This window comes from Triticum dicoccoides, chromosome 3B (genome assembly GCF_002162155.2).
Source record: "Triticum dicoccoides isolate Atlit2015 ecotype Zavitan chromosome 3B, WEW_v2.0, whole genome shotgun sequence".
Classification (NCBI taxonomy): Eukaryota; Viridiplantae; Streptophyta; class Magnoliopsida; order Poales; family Poaceae; genus Triticum; species Triticum dicoccoides.
In genome coordinates, this window is record NC_041385.1 from 508,429,719 (window position 1) to 508,450,507 (window position 20,789).

The 20,789-nt window shown below is 48.2% G+C and overlaps 2 protein-coding genes and 1 pseudogene across 2 annotated transcripts; 2 read left to right on the forward strand and 1 right to left on the reverse strand.

Moving 5' to 3' along the window:
• The first annotated feature begins 9,741 nt into the window (after window positions 1–9,741).
• LOC119281462 lies at window positions 9,742–11,724 on the forward strand (annotated as a pseudogene).
• A 275-nt stretch (window positions 11,725–11,999) lies between these two features.
• LOC119276789 (tubby-like F-box protein 1) lies at window positions 12,000–17,895 on the forward strand. Its single transcript, XM_037557946.1, has 4 exons — window positions 12,000–12,391; window positions 14,039–14,126; window positions 15,254–15,383; window positions 17,075–17,895. Exons 1-4 carry the CDS (start codon window positions 12,113–12,115, stop codon window positions 17,631–17,633), a joined length of 1,056 nt encoding a protein of 351 aa, XP_037413843.1. The 5' UTR covers window positions 12,000–12,112; the 3' UTR covers window positions 17,634–17,895.
• A 74-nt stretch (window positions 17,896–17,969) lies between these two features.
• On the reverse strand, window positions 17,970–18,801 carry LOC119276790. The gene is made up of 2 exons (XM_037557947.1): window positions 18,580–18,801; window positions 17,970–18,484 (listed from the first exon to the last, which is right to left on the reverse strand). The coding sequence occupies exons 1-2, from the start codon at window positions 18,716–18,718 to the stop codon at window positions 18,369–18,371; spliced, it is 255 nt and encodes an 84-aa protein (XP_037413844.1). The 5' UTR covers window positions 18,719–18,801; the 3' UTR covers window positions 17,970–18,368.
• Between the last annotated feature and the right edge of the window lie 1,988 nt (window positions 18,802–20,789).

The following is a 20,789-nucleotide window of genomic DNA, read 5'->3' on the forward strand; positions in this document are numbered from 1 at the left end:
AGGAACTGAGTTCTGTGTTTGTGATCCATGATTCAGCTACTACCACGCATTGGGCCCGAAACCAATGGACCCTCTCGGCTTCTTGATCACCCTTGTCCTCTGTCCAGGAGTTGCAAGTAGTTTCTGGTGTTTGTAGTATGCTGGAGGCCGTGCGCAGCGCTGACCGTAGGGGTGGGCTGTGATGCGGTGGGCACGTGGCCGGGTAAACCGGGCGCCCGTTTGGTGTCACGGAACCCTGTTCACATCGTTTGGGGCTGTGAGCGAAACTCCGGCCGGATCTCCTCATGGATGGAACCCGAATAGGCGATAAACCTGGACTAGAGACTTGAGTGTTTAGGCAGGCCGTGGCCGACACCCACGTTGGGCTTCCGCTTGAAGGTTGCCGAGTACATGTCGTGTAAACGGCGGTAAGTGGTGAGAGCGTGTGTGAAGAAGTACACCCCTGCAGGGTTAATATGATCTATTCGAATAGCCGTGTCCGCGGAAAAGGACTTCTGGGTTGCTTATATCAGTTCATAGACAAGTGAAAGTGGATACTCTAAAATACGCAAGATAAGCGTGAGTGCTATGGATGGCGTTCTCGTAGGGAGACGGGAGCGGATCCATAGTGGTGTATTGATATGGTGAATATGTGGACTCGTGTGCGCCACCTCAAAGAGTTACTTGCAGTCGTAGTTCAGGTTAGCCACCGAGTCAAAGCTGGCTTGCTGCAGTTAAACCCCACCACCCCTTTGTTGATAATGATGCATATGTAGTTAGTTCTGATGTAAGTCTTGCTGGGTACATTTATACTCATGTTTGCCTATTTTATGTTTTTGCAGAGAGACTTCAGTCTCACTATTAGTTCCGCTTGGACTTCGACGTTTAGCTTGTTACCTCAGCTATGATCTTGTGCCCTCGGCAGGATCTGGTAGATAGTCAGGCTTCTCAGCCTTTTTCATTTATAGATGTCTGTACTCAGACATGATAGCTTCCGCTTGTGCTTTGATTTGTATGCTCTGATTGTTGGGTCATGAGACCCCTGTTTGTAATATCTCGCTCCTCGGAGCCTAATGAATAAACTACTTGAGTCGTAGAGTCATTTTGTGATACCATGTTGTATTGCACATATCGAGCATATTGTGTGTATGTTATTGAAATGCTTGGTATGTGTGAGATCTGACTATCTAGTTGTTTATCTTTAGTAGCCTCTCTTACCGGGAAATGTCTCCTAGTGTTTCCACCGAGCCATGGTAGCTTGCTACTGCTCCGGAACACTTAGGCTGGCCGGCATGTGTCCTTCCTCGTTCCTGTGTTTGTCCCTTCGGGGAAATGTCACGCGATGAATACCGGAGTCCTCTTAGCCCGCTACAGCCCGGTTCACCGGAGTCCTGCTAGCCCAGTGCTACAGCCTGGATTCACTCGCTGATGACCGACACGTTCGATGCTGGGTTATGGATGCCTGTCCCTGTAAGTCTGTGCCACTTTGGGTTTACGACTAGCCATGTCAGCCCGGGCTCCTTATCATATGGATGCTAGCGACACTGTCATATACGTGTGCCAAAAGGCGCAAACGGTCCCGGGCAAAGGTAAGGCGACACCCGTGGGAATACCGTGCGTGAGGCCGCAAAGTGATATGAGGTGTTACATGCTAGATCGATGTGGCATTGAGTCGGGGTCCTGACAGAAACACTTACACCTGAACACCCGGAAGTACTTGAGGTTGGGCTTGTTACCGATAAGTATTTCATAAGGAGTCTTGTTCAAGCCTTTGCGGAGATAGAGCCGATTGGATTCATGACATGATGTGTTGATGGCTTCAGCCCAAAAGTTGTATGGAGACTTGAACTCCGCCATCATGGTCCTTGCTGCATCCATCAACGTCCGGCTCTTCCTCTCCGCCACACCATTTTGTTGAGGGGTATACGGTGCAGCATATTGATGCTTGATCCCCTCATCACTAAGAAACTCATCCAAGGTGTAGTTCTTGAACTCGGTGTCGTTGTCACTTCTTATTGTCAAGATCTTTGCATCATGTTGATGTTGAGCCTCATTCGCAAAGTCGATGACGGTTTGTTGAGTCTCACTCTTCCTCTTGAAGAAAAATACCCAAGTGTACCTTGAATAATCATCCACAATCACCAACCAATACTTTCTACCTCCAATACTATCAAAGGATGGAGGCCCAAACAGATCCATGTGAAGGAGCTCCAAGGGTCTCTTCGAGTATATGATAGTCATGGGAGGGTGAGCCTTTTCATGAAGCTTTCCTTCAATACAAGCACTGCAAGCATGATCTTTGGCAAACCTAACATTTGTTAGTCCACAAACATGGTCCCCCTTAAGAAGACTTTGCAAAGATCTCATATTGACGTGGGCTAAACGGCGATGCCAAAGCCATCCCACATCAACTTTAGCCATTAGGCATGTCGCGGTCTTAGTGGGTCGCTCCGAAAAGTTAATCACATAGAGACCGTTCTCGACATGCCCAACAAAGGCTACTTTAAGAGTCTTGCTCCACAAGAGGGCCACGGTATCAATATCAAAGAAAGTGGCAAAACGACGAACGGAAAGTAGATTGTACGCAAGGGACTCAACAAGCATGACTTTCCCGATCGTTAGATCATGAGAAATGACAACCTTACCAAGACCCAATACCTTAGAAGACGAGGCATCACCCCACTCAACGTTGGTGGGCATAGATGGGATCTTGTGCATGTCCACCACCAAGTCCTTGCTTCCGGTCATATGATTTGTTGCTCCACTATCGAGCAACCATGATCCCCCACCAGAAGCAAACACCTACAAGAGATCAATGCTTGGTTTTAGGTACCCATTTAGTAATGGGTCCTTTGATGTTAGTAACTAGGGTCTTAGGAACCCAAATAGACCATTCAATGTACTCATAAGGAGAACAAACAAATTTAGCATAAACATGCCCATCACTAGCACGGCACAACACATAAGAAGGGTTAAAGTCGCCAGCTTTGTTGGAAGAGGTGGCTTTGCCCTTTTTGACATCACCACCCTTCACATTGTTCTTCTTCTCCTTAGGAGCACCCTCTCCTTCCTTCACAAAAGTTTGCTTAAGAGGCGGAGGTCGTTTGGTCTTGTCGTTCTTATTCTTGTTCTTGGACTTGGGTGTGATCCCAACTCCCTCCTTGGCCACAACTTCCTTTTGATTGCTCAAAAGGTCATTGAGGTTCTTCTCACCTTGTATGCATGTCACAAGGCCTCTCTCGAGTTGCTCCTTCAACTTGGCATTTTCCTACACAAGATGCACATGCTCACAACACGGGTTAGTAGCATTTGCGTTATCAATTAAGACCATATGAGGAAAGGCGGCTCCTTGTGAGCCTTGTCAAGTAAATCAAACTCCTCTTTGAGTCTAGCAAGGTCAACCCCAAGTTTAGCCTTCTCGGAGTTTAACACACGAGAGACAACAAGAGCATGATCAAGATCTTTCTTTAATTTAGCATGGTCATCGTTGTGTGACTCCTCAAGAGCCAAACGATAACCACGCTCTTCCTCAAGAGCATTAGAGAGATCCAATATCTCATCGGCATAGTCACGACTATGACCTTCCATCTTAGAGATGGTTTCTTCATGAGCCTCGATCATGTCATTGGCTTCACCAAGTTGTTCCAAGAGAGCAACAAAGTGCTTCTTGGATTTTCCCTTGAGTTTACTCATAAAAGACTCAAATTCATTCATCTCTTCATTAGACCCCTCATTTTCATCAATGCAATCCATCAAGGAGGGATTAGTAATGATGGTGGTTTTGATGTTGGGGGTTACCTTGTTAGTGGCTTTAGCCATGAGGCACTTGGCGATGATGTTCTTGTTGGGTGAATCAAAGAGAGACACCTGGGGAGTTGTGGCAGTGGCAACGGAGGCCATGGCCATTGCTTCTCCATCTTCATCATCATCGTCATCCTCATGGTATTCTTCTTGGACCACTAACCCTCGAGTAGGAGTCTTTTTGGTGAAGTTGTTCTTGTTTGGGAAGGACTTGGCTTTGTCTTTTCGAATGAGCTTGCCACCATTTGTCTTCCCGCTTCTCGTAAGGACAATCCACAAAAAAATTGACTCACATTGCCACAATTGTAACAAGTTCTCACTCGTTGCTTGCCCTTGAACCCACTTGAATTGTTCTTGTTGAAATTGGGCCTTGTGTTCTTCTTGCTCCAAAATTGCCTTGAAGCAAGAGCCATGTGCTCATGATAATCATACTTTGTATCCTCGGGATTGCCCTCCTCATCTTCCTCTTCTTCCTCTTCTTCCACAATGACCTTGGCCTTCAAGGCAAGATTGGACTTCTTTGTTCTTTGAGAATGGAGCACCGCGTTGTCGGCGGTCTTGTCCAAGATGCTCATTGCAACAAACTCATCCAACACTTCACTTGAGGTCATGGAGTGGAAGTCCGGTCTTTAACGAATGACGGAGGACATGGCCTTGTTGTAGGGCATCATGGCCTTGAGGAACTTGCGCTTGATCCAATTGTCATCCGTGTCCTTGCTCCCATGATCTCGGAGTGAGACCGCGAGTTTGGTTACTCTCCGAAAGAGCTCACGAGGTTCTTCATCTTCTTTCATTGCAAACTCATCAGCTTCATCTTGCACCACTTCATAGTTGGAGCATTGAATGCTTGCGCTTCCCCGATAGAGAGAACAATGCAATGACATGCGTCTTTGGCCATGGCGTAGGGTCGAAGATGAGGGAGATCTTCGGGGAGAATAGCATCTTGGATGATGAAGAGAGCATTCTCATTGAATTGATTATCCATGGCTTCTCTAGGGGTGAAGTTGCTTCGGTCATGTGGATAGAAACCTTCTTCAATGATTCTCCAAAGATTACTATTCACATGATTTAAATGATGCTTGAGGTGATACACCCAAGAATCAAAGTCCCCATTTTTCACAATCTTAGGAGGAGGGCCGGCATGATTTAAATGAGTAGAGGGAATCGGTCCTCCATAAGTCGGAGGTTCCACATGGGCAAAGACGCCGGTGCCATTTCGACCACTAGTAGAAGGACCCTTTTCACTATTAGCTTCCCCCTTGTCGGAGTTAGCATCCGTCACCTTGTTAGTGGGATCACCCACTTTCATAGGCGAGGTAGATAGTTTAAGTCCTTCTAAGAATTTATTAAACATGCTTTCAACCTCGGTCGTCATGGAGGTTTTCAATGTGTCCAAAGCCACATTAAATTCCTCACGAGAGACCGCGGTTCCCCCATCGGCCGTAGACGAGCTCGGATTCACACCGGAGTGCTCCTCCCCACCGTCTGCGGTGTCAACCATACTCTTCGGACGGCAAGGTCCTTAATAAAGAGACGAGGCTCTGATACCAATTGAAAGGATCGATATAGTTGACTAGAGGGGGGGTGAATAGGCAACTAACAATTTTTAGCTTTTCTTTACCAAATTAAACTTTGCATCAAAGTAGGTTGTCTAAATATGCAACTAGGTGAGCAACCTATATGATGCAACAACAAAAAGTACACAAGCAAGCAAGGGATACAACAGAAAAAGCTTGCACAAGTAAAGGCACGAGATAACCAAGAGTGGAGCCGGTGAAGACGAGGATGTGTTACCGAAGTTCCTTCCTTTTGAAGGGAAGTACGTCTCTGTTAGAGCAGTGTGGAGGCACAATGCTCCCCAAGAAGCCACTAGGGCCACCGTATTCTCCTCACGCCCTCACACAATGCGAGATGCCATGATTCCACTATTGGTGCCCTTGAAGGCAGCGACCGAACCTTTACAAACAAGGTTGGGGCAATCTCCACAACTTAATTGGAGGCTCCCAACGACACCACGAAGCTTCACCACAATGGACTATGGCTCCGCGGTGACCTCAATCGTCTAGGGTGCTCAAACACCCAAGAGTAACAAGATCTGCTAGGGATTAGTGGGGGGAATCAAATTTCTCTTGGTGGAAGTGTAGATCTGGGTCTTCTCAACCACTCCCAAGCAAATCAACACGTTTGATTGGCTAGGGAGAGAGATCAGGCGAAAATGGAGCTTGGAGCAACAATGGAGCTTTTGGGGGAAGAGGTAGGTCAACTTTGGGGAAGAAGACCCCCTTATATAGTGGGGGGAACAATCCAACCGTTACCCCCCACAACAACCTCGCAGAGAGCGGTACTACCGCTGGGGTGGGCGGTACTACCACTGTGGCCAGTGGTACTACCGTCCCACCTTGCAGTACTGCCGCGCAGAAGAGGGGAGCGAAGGTGCCACGCAGAAGAGGGGAGCGAAGGATCTGGACCCAGAGCGGTACTACCGTGGAGGTAAGGGCGGTACTACCGCTTAAGAGCGATACTACCGCCTCTACTACCGCAACTAGTGCCGCAAGACCCGACACGAGAAAAGGAACCCTCGAGTCGAGGCGGTAGGAGCACGGAGCCGCAAAGGTACTACGGCGGAGGGCTTCAAGCGGTACTACCGCTGTGGAGCGGTACTGCCGCTTGTAACACTCAGGCGGTACTACCGCTGTGGCCCGCGGTACTACCGCTGGGACCAAACAATGCTCAAAAGAAGGGGAATGAGTTCTCCATTGAAGCGGAAAGGCTCAGAGGGTGTAACAAAGATGTGTACGTTTTGATTCCACCCTAGCCTTACCAAAGCGGACCCCCTCTTGCTAGTATGATGACTCCTACGAAACTAGTCCACCAACATAGAACCGAAAGAGCTGCACCATCTTGAATAACACTCCGAGGGGAGGGAATCGTCTCGTGCCAAAGGATGAATCTCTGAAAAACTCAACGCACACTATTAGTCCACAAAAGCATCATCATCAATCACCAAAACACCTTAGGGATAAGTATGCCCTTACAGTAGGGATTTGGATGATCGTGAGTTTCAAGCTTTAAATGGTTCATCAAATTATGGGTGATAATATACCCTCATCTACAACTATCAATCACTAATAGGCATACATTGCCATTGCAGTTTCAAGATATGCCATTCATATTCTTTCTCATTATCTTCATTGTCATGGACAGTTGTGTCAACAATTTGCTCAATGGGCAGCTATTATATATGTGTATCTCTTCACCATATTTATAACATTTTTGGCCTTCATTTTCCTTTCCCTTGCCTCTAGTTTGCTTCAGGGTGGGTCATTTTGTCTTTGGTGAAGCAGTCTTTTCTCCCACTCTATTAGTGTGACTCCTAGACGAGCCTTTGATATGACGATATGGAGTCCTAGTTGTCTTTATTTACCTCACAAACCTCTCGGCCTTTAAGGCCAGAGTTTGTGCTTGATCAATGGACCAGATTTGTTGCATCATTAGTCGTTCTTGGATGACATCATTGAGACCATTGATCTACCTTGCAACTTGTTGATTATCATTTTTGCAAGGTTGCTCCCTGTTTGTAGCCTTAGAAACCCCTTCGTGTGATCTAAAACCGTTATATTCCCTTGAGAACAGTTTTGAAATTGGATAAATAGGATCTGGTTGTAATCAACAGAAAAAAAAAACTCCCTTTCAAAAGACTCTTCATTTGTCGCCATTCACACAAGGTTCTCCTCTCGGCATGCGTTTTTCTTGAAGGCGATCCCACCATGCCCTGTCTCCTCCGTTAAGCTTGTATGCTACCAAAGGAATTCTACGATCTTCTGGAATCTCCATGACCTCAAAAAAATTCTCCACTTCATACAACCAATCGAGGCACCCTTCAATATCAACATTTTCATTTAAAGTTGGGATCTCAGCTTTCACCTTGTATGTATCCCTTGCATATGTAGGGTTCGGTACTCTCAGATGTGCATAGAGATTGGGCTCTTCAAGGGAATCATCATATTCTTCATCTTCGGAAGTTTCAACATAAATTGGCCTTCTTGAAGTACGTTGAACCGCACGTTGTTGTGATAGGCTTGCTCACCTCCCCTTCTTCCATGTTGAACATCTTCATCTTCTTTTCCTGAAACAGGCTCTTTTGACGAATCTTCTTCATTCATAGCAGGGGGACACTCTTTATTATCATCTCATTGAGTTGATCAAATCTCTAATTAAGATCTTCACGTAGTGCTTTGATCTGTTGTTCTGCAACATCCACCCTCTTCGCCAATTGCTCAATTGTCTGCTGCAGCTCCACTATCAAAGAGAAAATAAAGAACTAGTATGGATCAACGTGACTTTGGTACCACCTGAAGCAGCACAAGGTTGCGGATGAACAACTCCACCTTGCTGCTACAAAGTGTACATCACAAGCGTTGAAGGAACTACTTCAACATTTTGCGTTGGATATTACTCTAGAAGCGAGTATAGGTCGATATGGCAGTAAGAGTTCAATCCAAAACTCCTAGGGACAATATCTACTCCAAGATCTTATATAGGAACACCAAGTTCGATTATACGTAGTGGGGCTACATAGCCTGGTTCAAAACTATAGGCGATGACCTCTATTTATAGAGCTTTGGAAAGCCTTCACATCTCACTTCTACTTATAGTTAGAACACTCTAGAAAATATTACTTAAGATTCATCATTCTACTCATAGCTAGAAGAAGCTAAAAAACAATATGTAGGGTTAAGAAAAAAACACTACATTAGAGTAGAAGTATCTAGAGTAGCAAACATTTATTTTTCCTTTCCTCATCTATTGTTCCTCGTCGGCTCCCATGGCACGCGCTATTACTTCAAAAGGCCAGCGACCACCATTGCTAGACGGGAGGCGGTGTTGCGTGACATTGCACGACGACGACCGATGAGAGGGCGTCATCGACTGCTGCAAGGCCTCCCCGAGCGGGTGTTGTAGAGGCGATGATGCACGGTGATGATGATGCCATGTCGTGTTGTGACAACGATGTTGGTGTTGCAATGACGACGATCATGTGTCGCGACCACTGCAACGATGGCCGTGTTGCAGGGCGACAAGTGCAACATCAATGATGTAGGGGAAGAGGCCTACGCTCCACGTGAGTCCGAGTCTCGATCTACCTTCGTTCCTTACCTGTGACAGACCGAACGACTGAGAAGGGACGTGTGGTCACTACGACAACCATATTGCAGGGTGGCGCAACATCGACGATGTTGCGGATAGTTGAGAAGGGACGTGACTGCCAGCTAACCTGTCAAAGTGAATCCATCGGCTCACACATGATGCATCGGGCAGACATCGAACTGATGTGACATTCCCAGGAAATCAGCCGGTCGACACATAGCACGCACCCACTTCTGAATGTTCGTCGCATATGTTGATGACGTGGCCTTCAGAAAAAAAACACTTGCACGGCGATGAAAATGTGTGTGTTTGTGGTTGTTTCACCACTATGATAATACGGAAAGAGGTAATAGCACCCCAGGTACCCTAACTTGCACACAATGTGATGATTTAGTCCCAAAGTTGCAAAACTAGACCAAACCATACCTCAACTTGCACCCAATGTGATGTTTTAGTCCCAGGCCAATCACAGCTTGCCAATTGGCTGCCAAGTGGTTGGGCCGGTCAGCGCGCGGATTTTCTCACAAAACCCCCTGCCGTTTTGCTGAATCAACCCGCAATCAACCAAGCGGAAGATTCCCAGAAGAAAAACGAGAGAAAAGCGAAGGGCAAAGGGCAGATGGCACCGTGTCGTGTACCTCCTTGTCTGAGCCCGCCCGTCATGCTGCGTGCTGCCTCGATCCCGTACTGTACCCTAGCCAGCCGCCACGGTATATGATGCCCGGCTCGACCCCCGTCGCATTATCCTTTGTGCAGCCCCTTCCAACTGAAGATTTGCTGACACGCACACGCAACAGACTAGACCCAACTGAACAAGAATGGACGCCACCCGCGCCCTCCTCCTGCCCCAGACCGACGGCGCCGTGCCCGGCGTCGTGGACTTCCGCGGCGGCCCCGCCCCGCGCGCCTCCACCGGCCGATGGTCCGCCGCCATGTTCGTCCTCGGTACGTCCGGCCCCCGATCCAGTACATGGATGATTATCGATCGAGGGGTGGCCTTAATTTGGGTCTTTTCTGTGTCGTTTGGAATTGAAGGTGTGGAGATCGCGGAGCGGTTCGCGTACCACGGGGTGTCGGCCAACTTCATCAGCTACCTGACGGGCCCGCTGGGGGAGTCCACCGCCGGCGCCGCTGCGGCGATCAACGCGTGGAGCGGCGTCGCCACGATGCTGCCGCTGCTGGTCGCCTGCATCGCCGACGCCTGGCTCGGGCGGTTCCGCACCATCGTGCTCGCCTCCGTCCTCTTCGTCGTGGTCAGCCCACTTTTCCCCTCCCGTAAAAATTCCCCTTTTGACATAAAAAGTGCTCCATGAACGAACCCCTTTCTGTCCGCCCTTCCCCAATCAAGCCCGCGCACTTCCACTGACAGAGAAGTGCGTCCGACTGACCACTGACAGCCGGGTTGCCATTGCAGAGCATGGGCATGCTGACCCTGTCCTCGGCGCTCCCGGTGTTCCACTCGGACGGGTGCACCAGCTTCACCTCGCTCTCGGGCGCGTGCTCGCCGTCGCCGGTGCAGGTGACCATCTTCTACATCTCGCTCTACCTGGTGGCGCTGGCAGAGGCCGGGCACAAGCCGTGGGCGCAGGCGTTCGGCGCCGACCAGTTCGACCAGCACCACCCCGAGGAGTCCGTCTCCCGGAGCTCCTTCTTCAACTGGTGGTACTTCGGCATGTGCTCCGGCACCGCCGCCACCACCATGGCCTCTAGCTACATCCAGGACAACATCGCTGGGGCCTCGGCTTCGGCATCCCCTGCCTCGTCATGGTCTTCGCGCTCGCCATGTTCCTGCTCGGCACCCGCCGGTATCGCTACTACACCTCCACCCAGTCCAGCCCCTTCGCCCGCCTCGCCAGGGCCTTCGTCACGCTCCTCAAAGGCTCCAAGTCCAGCCAATGCGCCAAGTATGATCACTCATCATCCATCATTTCTCGTTTGAAATCTGCAATTTGGCCATGAGAATTCTGAATGTATGATCTTGTCAGGCTTACATACAGTGCTAACTCTGAATGTGGTTGATCTGTTGTTTAGACAAGCAGTACTCTTGCGGGCGAGGATGGTGAGTTCAATGCGGAGCACCGGGAGGAAGTTCGGGGCCTGCTGCGGCTGTTCCCCATCTGGGCGACGTGCATCATCTACGCCCTCATCTTCTCCCAGTCGTCGACCTTCTTCACGAAGCAGGCGGTGACGCTGGACCGGTGGATCGGCGCCACCTTCCGCGTGCCGCCGGCGGCGCTGCAGACGTTCATCAGCCTGACCATCATCACCTTCATCCCAGTCTACGACTGGCTCTTCGTGCCGGCGGCGCGGCGGTTCACGCGCCTGTCCTCAGGCATCACCATGCTGCAGAGGATCGGCACCGGGCTGGTCCTCGCCCTGGTGGCCATGGTGGTGGCGGCGCTGGTGGAGGCGAGGCGGCTGGGCGGGGCGAGGGAGGCCGGCCTCGTGGACGACCCCAAGGCGGCGCTGCCGATGAGCCTGTGGTGGATGGTGCCGCAGTACGTGTTGTTCGGGCTGTCGGACGTGTTCGCCATGATCGGGCTGCAGGAGTTCTTCTACGACCAGGTCCCCGACGCGCTGCGCGGCCTGGGGCTGGCCTTCTTCCTCAACATCTTCGGGGTGGGCCACTTCCTGAGCAGCTTCCTCATCTCCGCCATCGACGGCGCCACCAAGAAGGGCGGCGCCAGCTGGTTCTCCAACAACCTCAACCGCGCGCACCTCGACTACTTCTACTGGCTGCTCGCCGGGTTGATTCAGCGAAACGCAGGGGGTTTTGTGAGAAAATCCGCGCGCTGACCGGCCCAGCCACTTGGCAGCCAATTGGCGAGCTGTGATTGGCCTGGGACTAAAACATCACATTGGGTGCAAGTTGAGGTATGGTCTGGTTTAGTTTTGCGACTTTGGGACTAAATCATCACATCGTGTGCAAGTTAGGGTACCTGGGGTGCTATTACCTCATACGGAAAAGGAAAGAAATTAAAGAAAGACCACGCACCACAGTGATGAGTGGTCACAGTACCTGTCCGCCCGCTAGATCCACTTTTCCAGACAAGTACTCCATCTTCTTCTCTCCATCGCCCAACGCGGTTTTGATTACAGTTGGAAGAAAGAAAAGCAAAAAACCAAGACCGACGAAAGAGCCCCGCGACCTAGTGGGGAGGCAGTACAGTGGTGGGCGGAAGATATGCCTCGGGAGGAGCCGCCGGCGGCCGAGGTCTCGGAGACGGGGGAGAAGGAGGACGGGCAGCCGGAGGAGCAGGAGGAGAGGTGGGCGCGCCTTCTGCCGGAGCTCCTCTCGGAGGTGGTGCGCCGCGTCGAGGCGTCCGGCGGCGAGCGCTGGCCGGCCCGCAAGGACGTGGTCTCCTGCGCCTGCGTCTGCCGCCGATGGCGCGACGCCGCCGTCGCCGTCGTGCGGCCGCCCGCGGTGTCCGGAAAGATCACCTTCCCGTCCTCGCTCAAGCAGGTGAGAACGGGAGCTGCGCCTGGTTGGCTTGTGCCCTCATACCCGTCGATTGGTAGGGGTCTCTGCTTCCGGTTCGGTGTGTGGTGGTCCAGGGCTGTGGAAATCCCCATTCCAAACTTAAGTTTTTAAGGAGGAACTGATGATGCGATTTCCCCCCTTTCGATCCGTAATTTTTTCCAAGGTTCCTCCGTTGAGATAGGGCATCCGATTGCGGCACTTTTGACTTCTGTGTGAAGCTTGAGCGACAAATTTCACACCTGCCTATACATCAGGTCCATTAGTTCTTTCCGATAGATGCTAATAAGGTTGCTTGTTCGCGCGATTTGGAAATGGGATAGATTCACGTGAATTCACTGTTGAGATAGGGCATCGGATTACGGAAACGGGATAGACTCACGTGAATTCACAGGGAACAATTCAGTTCCTGCAGGAAATGGGATAGTCTCCCGCCAATCAATGAGGTCCTTAATCGTTCTTGTACTCCCTCCGTTCACAAATATAAGATGTTTTAACTTTTTGTGAATTGGATGTATATAGACGCGTTTTAGTGTGTTTGTTCACTCATTTCAGTCCTCATGTAGTACATATTGAAATATCTAAATCATCTTATACTTGTGAACGGAGGGAGTACCATTTTAGATAAAAGTGCCCTAAACCTATTCTCGCTGACCTTATGGTGCTAAGGGCACCACACCGTCTGATCAGCCATGCAGCAGTTTGCGTACTGTGGCGATGGAGTACACCATGACGTCACATGAAAGTGGGGTGCTGCTTTTATCTAAAATCATCTTATACTTGTTCACTCATTTCAGTCCTCATGTAGTACATATTGAAATATCTAAATCATCTTATACTTGTGAACGGAGGGAGTACCATTTTAGATAAAAGTGCCCTAAACCTATTCTGGCTGATCTTATGGTGCTAAGGGCACCACACCGTCTGATCAGCCATGCAGCAGTTTGCGTACTGTGGCGATGGAGTACACCATGACGTCACATGAAAGTGGGGTGCTGCTGCATGTGTCGTGCCGCAGCCCGGTCGCGCTGTATGCCATACCAAAGAAGTGTGCGTGTATAAAGTACACTCGCGTTCTCATTCTTGGTTTGGGGGATACCAAATTTGGTGTATTTGGGTGGGTGATTTCAATGAAGGTTGACCTGTTGGTGTGTTGACGATCAGAAAATTTGGCTTGCATATTTTTGTCATGCCCCTGCAAAGAGAGACTCGATTAATTGGGTTTCTAATGGCAAGGCTTCCAAAATCAGAAATTCTGTCTTGCCTATTTCGAGTAGCATAGGGTGTGTTTGGATGGTGGCCAAAACCTACCCTACCAATAATTTGGTCATCGCTAAAAATTTGGTCTATGTTTGGATGTCTTTTGTCATGCCAATGCTTCTCTGTCCATTCTAGATCACTTTTCTAGCCAATGTTCGCCAATTTATGGGCAAGAAAAAACTCCACCAAAAATTTGGCTAGCCAATTATTTGATACAGCCAAGCTAGGCTAAAACCAAACGTACCTGTAGTTTTCATACATGTCTACTGAAGCTAGTTTTCCGAGGGATTAATTTGTCGTTACTTGGGATTTAGTGCAGAATTTTCTTATGCAGCATCTGTATGCCTAATCTTACAACATGTTGTCAAACAGCCAGGGCCAAGGGAGTTCCCAATGCAGTGTTTTATCAAGCGGAATAAGAAGAACTCTACGTTCTACCTCTACCTTGGCTTGACAACTGGTAAGTTTATCTGATGGGAGTACTGCCTTGATTTTCTCGTATTTATTTTATGTTGCCACCTTGTGTGGGAGCTTCTATGCACTGGGTCTGTCCTTTTTTTATTTTATGTTGCGTATACATTTGGGCTTGTGGACCAGGGACACTTTCAGCAAGAAATATATTGAAGAGTTAGCAATGGTTTAGCCGAAAACCTTAGCTTATAAGAAGCTTGGTCTAAGAGACCGAAGCTTCTTTTTTTTCATCTAAAAACGAGGCAGATTGCATTCTTTTTCTTGGATTATTATGCTGCCTCCTTTTGTATCTCACTCAACAAGGCTTTAATTGGAAGCGTGCCCACTTGTTTCTTCTAGTCAATTCTGACTTTTCAGTTGCATCTACATTGTTTTTGCATGTGTAGTCGTCTCATACATATTGCTTCCTGGCACTCAACTAGTAATCAAACCAACTCAAATGCATCTATGTTGGGTTTTCATGGCAAAGCGGTAATTTGCATCTGTATGCATTATTGCAATTAAACTGGGATCGTCAGGAGACATGTGTGAACTGGCTAATGAAATTGAACCTGCAGAAATCCACTGAATTCTGGACTAAAATTGTTACTGTGTGTTGGAATAACCCTAAGTTTTCAAATAAAAAAATAATGGACAGTGCTGCTCATTATTTGGATTGGTTATTCAAAAGTTCAATTCAAAGGGTTTCGTTCAGTCATGCCTAGGACTTGAGCATCTTTTGGAGCTAGAATCTAAATCTCAAGATTTCCTCCGGTCTTTCGGAGCTTGGATAGTTTTACGAGATTAGTGGCAGTAATAGTACTTGGAATATCCCACTTGATCTTTGTTACTACCTGTAACACTCAGGTGCATAGGCAGTAGAATGTACATGTTCATGTATTTATAGAGCACCAATTTTCTCAACCAGTTCCTTACTCTCATCTGCTCAAGGATGAAGTGTGTTGTGTGGCTATATGCTATCATTAGTTTGCCTTAAATGGATATTCTATGGTTCTACCAGTTACCATGTGCTGTCCCTTACAATTTGTTGTACTGTTCGTAATGTCATTTAACCATTGTCACTATAAAATGTGCCTGATGATATAGTTTAATATACATATTGTCTGCGTCTGACAGCTACTGTAGATAAAGGGAAGTTTCTCATGGCTGCAAGAAGGTTTAGGCGTGGCCCCCATACCGAGTACATTATATCCCTTGATGCTGACGACTTGTCACAAGGGAGCAATGCATATATGGGGAAACTGAGGTGAGAATTCAACATGGCTGCACTTACATTAGCCTGTCATGCTATTTTTATGTATCCTGCTAAGTGTTTAAATTGGATGAAGTAATATATTTGGTGCAAATATGGAACACAAAAGTGTGTTTTTGATTTATGGAACACACTTAGGTCCTCAGTGTTATAAAAACCATTAGACAATGTAGTACTACAGAGTTCCATACTTGGAGTTAGTACCACTTCTTCACTTTGTATCTTTTCAATTGAATTTGAATGCTAGTAATATGATTCAGGGGTCAAAGATGCATCGTTTACAATACTGCAAAACAAACCTTTTGACCTGGTGGCATGACTAAGGTGCCTTATTCATCCCTTTGTCACATGAAACCCACTGCATCCTTGAAATTTTGCGATGGTCTGCTGAAGTATTTACACTATGTCTTGAGACTCTAAACTTTTGACCTTTGCCCTTTTGGGAGTGTGCAAGCTATTCCACTTTTATGATTGCTTCACATTTGCTGGTTTTTATGGTCCTTTTAAATTTATTTTTTGGGTCCTGAGGATCTCTTTTTTATTCTATCTCTCTTTTATATTATCATTAAGGGAAAAGTCCATTTTACTGATCTCAAGTATCGTGTTTGTCTATAAACCTCTCAAGTCTGTGGCTTACTTAGCCCCCTGAAGTGAGGTTTGAAGGAGGTATTGTATATTGCGGCAATGTCACTGATTTGAGGGTATGTTTGGTTTCTGGTTTGTGTCCAAAACCTAACCTACCAATTTTTTGGTCCTTGTTTGGATGGTTTCCGATATTTTTGCATGGCCATTCCCCTTTGCCCTCTCAGCTTATTTTTCTTGCCAACATTGGCCCAACCATGGGTAAGCAAAACCTTTGGCTAGCCAAATGTTTGGTGTCGGTGAGCTTTGGCTTAAACCAAACATACCCTGAAGGAAATTTCACCTATGTGGTATCTATCTCTTCTCTCACCTGCCACCTCCATGTAGAAAAACCAAATCAGATTAGTCCCTTTTCCTGTTCATCTTCCCCCACGTGCTGGAGGTGGAGGAAGAGTGCTTCCCCAAAATTTATTTTCCTCTTTCTCTCTTCGACATGTTGCTGCCTGCTCTTTCTCCAACCTGGCCTCGTGCACGTCTACTTCCTCTTTGTGCCAGCCCAATCAAGACCAAGACTCCCAGCCATGCCTCTTGTGCGTAAAAGTAGTCATCAGAGACACGTACATAAGTTGGCCTTGCGATCCATGATCAGCTGTCTTAAAATACATTTGGTTGCTGGCATTAGGCTTTGCCCGAACACGGGTGAATGGGTGACAATTAAGTATCACTCCGATCAAGATGAACTTTTCCTAGTAAGTGGGGCAGTTATAGTAGTACGAACAAAAGTATATTCAGACTGACATGATGTAGGGAGTAACTATTGTTATTACTAAGTATCTTCAGTATGGTCCGCCCCTATTGGTATTTTTATTCTGAAAAATAATCATCATGTGTCCTCGCAACTGGCTGCTGAAGTGTTGAGGCGATTACTTTACCAACTTTTTGGAATTTGATTTCACCATTTCAGTGTCCTAGTTTAGGTTATGTCACCTCCCTATCCCTATGTTTGGTTTCTGTTTGCATTACTGAAAATTTGGATTACTAATTATATGTATTTGATTCTTTTACTTGGTGATATAATTGTGCTTCTTCTGTAACCTGTCTAGATCTGATTTTTGGGGAACAAACTTCAAAGTATATGATAGCAAGCCACCACATGATGGCGCTAAAGCATCAAGTAGTCGATCTAGTCGGCGTTTCGGAAGCAGAAGAATCAGCCCCCAAGTATCGGCGGGCAACTATGAAGTCGGGCAGCTTTCATACAAATACAACCTGCTCAAATCCCGAGGCCCCAGGAGGATGTATTGTGCACTCGAGTGCCCTTCACCTCAAGAGACCTGGGAAAACTCCCTCAAGACGAAGTTTCGGAAGCCCATGGGTACCACGGTTTTAAGAAACAAAGCTCCCCGCTGGCATGAGCACCTGCAGTGCTGGTGCTTGAACTTCCACGGGCGGGTAACAGTTGCGTCCGTCAAGAATTTCCAGCTGTCTGTTGCCGCTGACCCCAATGACCCTACTGGCTCCAGGGACGAGGAGACGGTGCTGCTGCAGTTTGGTAAGGTCGACGACGACATCTTCACGATGGATTATCGGCAGCCTCTGTCGGCATTTCAGGCCTTTGCCATCAGCCTCAGCAGCTTTGGCACCAAGCTAGCTTGTGAATAGAGCGATATGGTGATGCTCGAAGTATCACCGCTTTGGTTGGCGCAGTGGATGTATTCCGCGAGTCTTGTTGCGTCTGGACTCTCGGTAATTCGGCGTTTTCTTGCTTTTTTCTTACTTTGATGCCGATGTGCTATATGTTTGTATCATGAGCATGTATACAAGAAAAATGTATGGTTCGTTGAATGTATTTAGTTCCAACAAGGCAATCGTGCTGTATAAAGTTTCACCTAAAACTAAGTGAAAACCCAGGGTTCTAATGTAAGTACATAGTGTTGTGGTGAAGTCGCACTTTCTCCTACCTGCATGTCAGCCGAGGAGAAAGATGGAGCAGAAATCTGGTATGAAGTCTTTAATTTAAGGTGCTGAGGTAATCGTACATCAAGCGACAATTCAGAGATCCATCATGTACTTGCATGCTTGGAACGGCAGCCATTTTCCACCAGAGACGAAGCCATACTTTTCCGCAACGAGCCTGAGAGTCAGTCAAACCCCTCAAACCAAGCAGGGATCAAAGGAAAAATGTGGCAAAAAGCTTCAGGAATACAACCGTGATTCACTATAGTCATGGTCATGTTCTTCCATCACTACAAGAAAAAGGCCTAACGCCTTAACAAGCGCATGATACTATCACCGTGCGTGTCCTTCCATCAGCAAGAAGCTGAGAAGGGAAAAGAAGAAAAGGAAGGCTTCTACATGCATCCATCGTCTCTCCGACCAGGGGCGGCGCCGCTGCTCCTAGTCGTCGGCGGTACTGCTGGCCCTCCCGACCTCCGCCTCCAGCATCTCCATCTGCTGCTCCAGCAGCCTCAGCCTCCGGTTCATGCGCTCCAGCCTCTCCCGAGCCGCCTCATCTGCATGCCGGGTTTTGTACACAATCAATGATTTCGTGCACCTATACTATACAGTGCTAGACATGTTAGATCGAGGAGGTAATTGTGGTGTTCACCTAGCTGCACGACGAACTGCGACGCGGCCACCTCCGCCTGCCCGCCGTCGGCGACGACGGTGCTGGCGCCGGCGAGGCCCGCGCCGTCCGGTCGGGGCTTGGACGTCGTCGGCGGCCCATTGTTTCTCCTCCCGAGCATGGCTATAGCCACGTATACAGTATACTGATACTCTTGGATCGCACGCACGGACCGGCCGGCTTATTGGTGCAGTGGCGAGTTGTGACTGGTCGGCCGGCCTTTTATTCGCGCAGGGAGACTTGGGGGAGGGGCTGCCTTGCCTTGGCGGAGAGGTCACCGCGACGATGATTCATGGAGCTCGGACCGGGTTCCTCGTTCCTGGTCAAGTATGCTGCTGGGTCAGGAGTCCCACCCGGCGACTTGGACGCTCGGTCTCCCGACCCGACCCAGCCACTGCCACCGTGCACATGAATCTGCCTTCATGGCTGACCGGCCGGAAAGATCAAAGATTTCCCTCAGCGACATAGTGTGTACCCGGCTACCCGCATCCATCTCCGGCCTGATTCTCTCTACACCGTCGCACGGGACGGGCAACCATGTCACGTCGGCGAATGGCCATCGCACCGGCAGGCGGCGGCGGCGATCGAGCCTGGAGCTCAGTTTCTGCAATCTGATTGATAAGCCGGGTTAATTGTTTCTTTTTTTCGAGAATCAGCCGGGTTAATTGTTAAATCGTGCGGCGTCGATCGTGCCGAATCGATCAGTTCGACAGGCGTTATTTGGGGATCTGGGAACTGTGAGTTGCCAGGTGCTACTACCCGCCGGGAGTCCTGTTGCGTCACTGCATGCGCATGGGGCATGGGCCTGGGCATGGCTCTCGTCCATTGTTTAACCCGAGTGGATTTTTCTTTTTTTTTCTAGTAAAAGCATGGTTAATAATATAGCCAATTGATTATAAGAATTAAGGAGTTGCCATGTCATCTAGAGGCAACCTAATAGCCGGCATGTGCGATAGTAAATTTTTAATAAGTACTCTATGACTCACTGCGCCAGCAATGTCCTAAGACCACAGGAGACGAGGTAGACCGTCGGCGGGAGGCAGTAGAAACCCTAGCTTGCTTGGTGCAAGGTATGAACACCACGGCTCTGTGTGGTGTCTTCTTTCTTTTCTTGCTCCTGATATATGTCAGGATTTGGGGTGTTGCCACTTCTCCCGTAATTTAACTGATTAGCTCCATACATCAATTTTCTAAACCTACTCTCAAATGATTATGGTATGAAGACTCGTACCTAGTCCCTCTCTAAACTCAAATAGCCAAACTTTCTCTTTTGCTATTTTTTCAGGAACCTTTGTTTTTTCATTATTTGCGTACATAAACATCATTTCTAGTTGTCAGTGTTTCGTACCGATAGTGTCGTCAATTGATGACGATTTGTTTGGATGGGTGAGCGCGCTGGGGTATGAGACGGTTTGGCGAAGAACAAGGGATTTATCCAAGTTTGGGCCCTTCTGTAGGTGGTAAGACCCTACTCGTGCCTCTAATGTGTCTATTAGTCCGACGCTTGAATGGATCAGGGAATTGCCGGCGAGCAATGTTACTTGAGAGTGGGTTTCTACACCCCAGGACACTGCAAAACCGACACACTTGGTCGAAAACATAGCAAAACATTTCAAAACAATCTAAAACTTTGTGGCAATATTATAAACAAATGTTATAGTTGCTTGTAAAATTTGGTGGCCAAATGACATCTAAGGAGCTCTGTACCAGAAAATTTTTGTGCTCAAATATGTGTAGTGTTTGAGGAGAAAGTAGGAGTGACCTTTGCAAGTGATACCCCTTAATTAATGATTTCACTCTTTCTATAACTTCCACGCCTCTACTCCCATGCGTCGGTCCCCCCTCCCCCCCACTCCGTCGATTATTGTCGGTATCTTACCTATTATGCCTCCTACGAGCAGTACCAGATGGTTGTGGTAAGCAAAGCAGCACCTGCGCCGGCGGCGGTGGTGACTAACTGTCAACAATACATGCATTGCAAAGATTTCAACCTCTATTCCCCTCCTACCATTGCATCGCCTCTGCGGGCGGTACCTATTTCTCGCTGCATTCATCAATATCTAGCGAGGGTAGGTCGGTTTCTCGTCGGAGTACCTCATCGACTGCCTACCGTCGGAGTACAAGCTCGAATTTTATTCGGCACCACGAAGAGGCAGTCGTGTTTTAACGGGATGGTACGATTGATCTTTTTT

Bases quoted from the DNA above. Each gene is read 5' to 3' on its own strand.
- LOC119276790 (XM_037557947.1), bottom strand. From the start codon at position 18,718: ATGCTCGGGAGGAGAAACAATGGGCCGCCGACGACGTCCAAGCCCCGA. The intron at 18,485-18,579 runs GTGAACACCACA...CCCGGCATGCAG, and splicing joins GCAGTTCGTCGTGCAGCTAG to ATGAGGCGGCTCGGGAGAGG.
- LOC119276789 (XM_037557946.1), top strand. From the start codon at position 12,113: ATGCCTCGGGAGGAGCCGCCGGCGGCCGAGGTCTCGGAGACGGGGGAG. The intron at 14,127-15,253 runs GTAAGTTTATCT...TGCGTCTGACAG, and splicing joins CTACCTTGGCTTGACAACTG to CTACTGTAGATAAAGGGAAG. The intron at 15,384-17,074 runs GTGAGAATTCAA...TAACCTGTCTAG, and splicing joins GCATATATGGGGAAACTGAG to ATCTGATTTTTGGGGAACAA.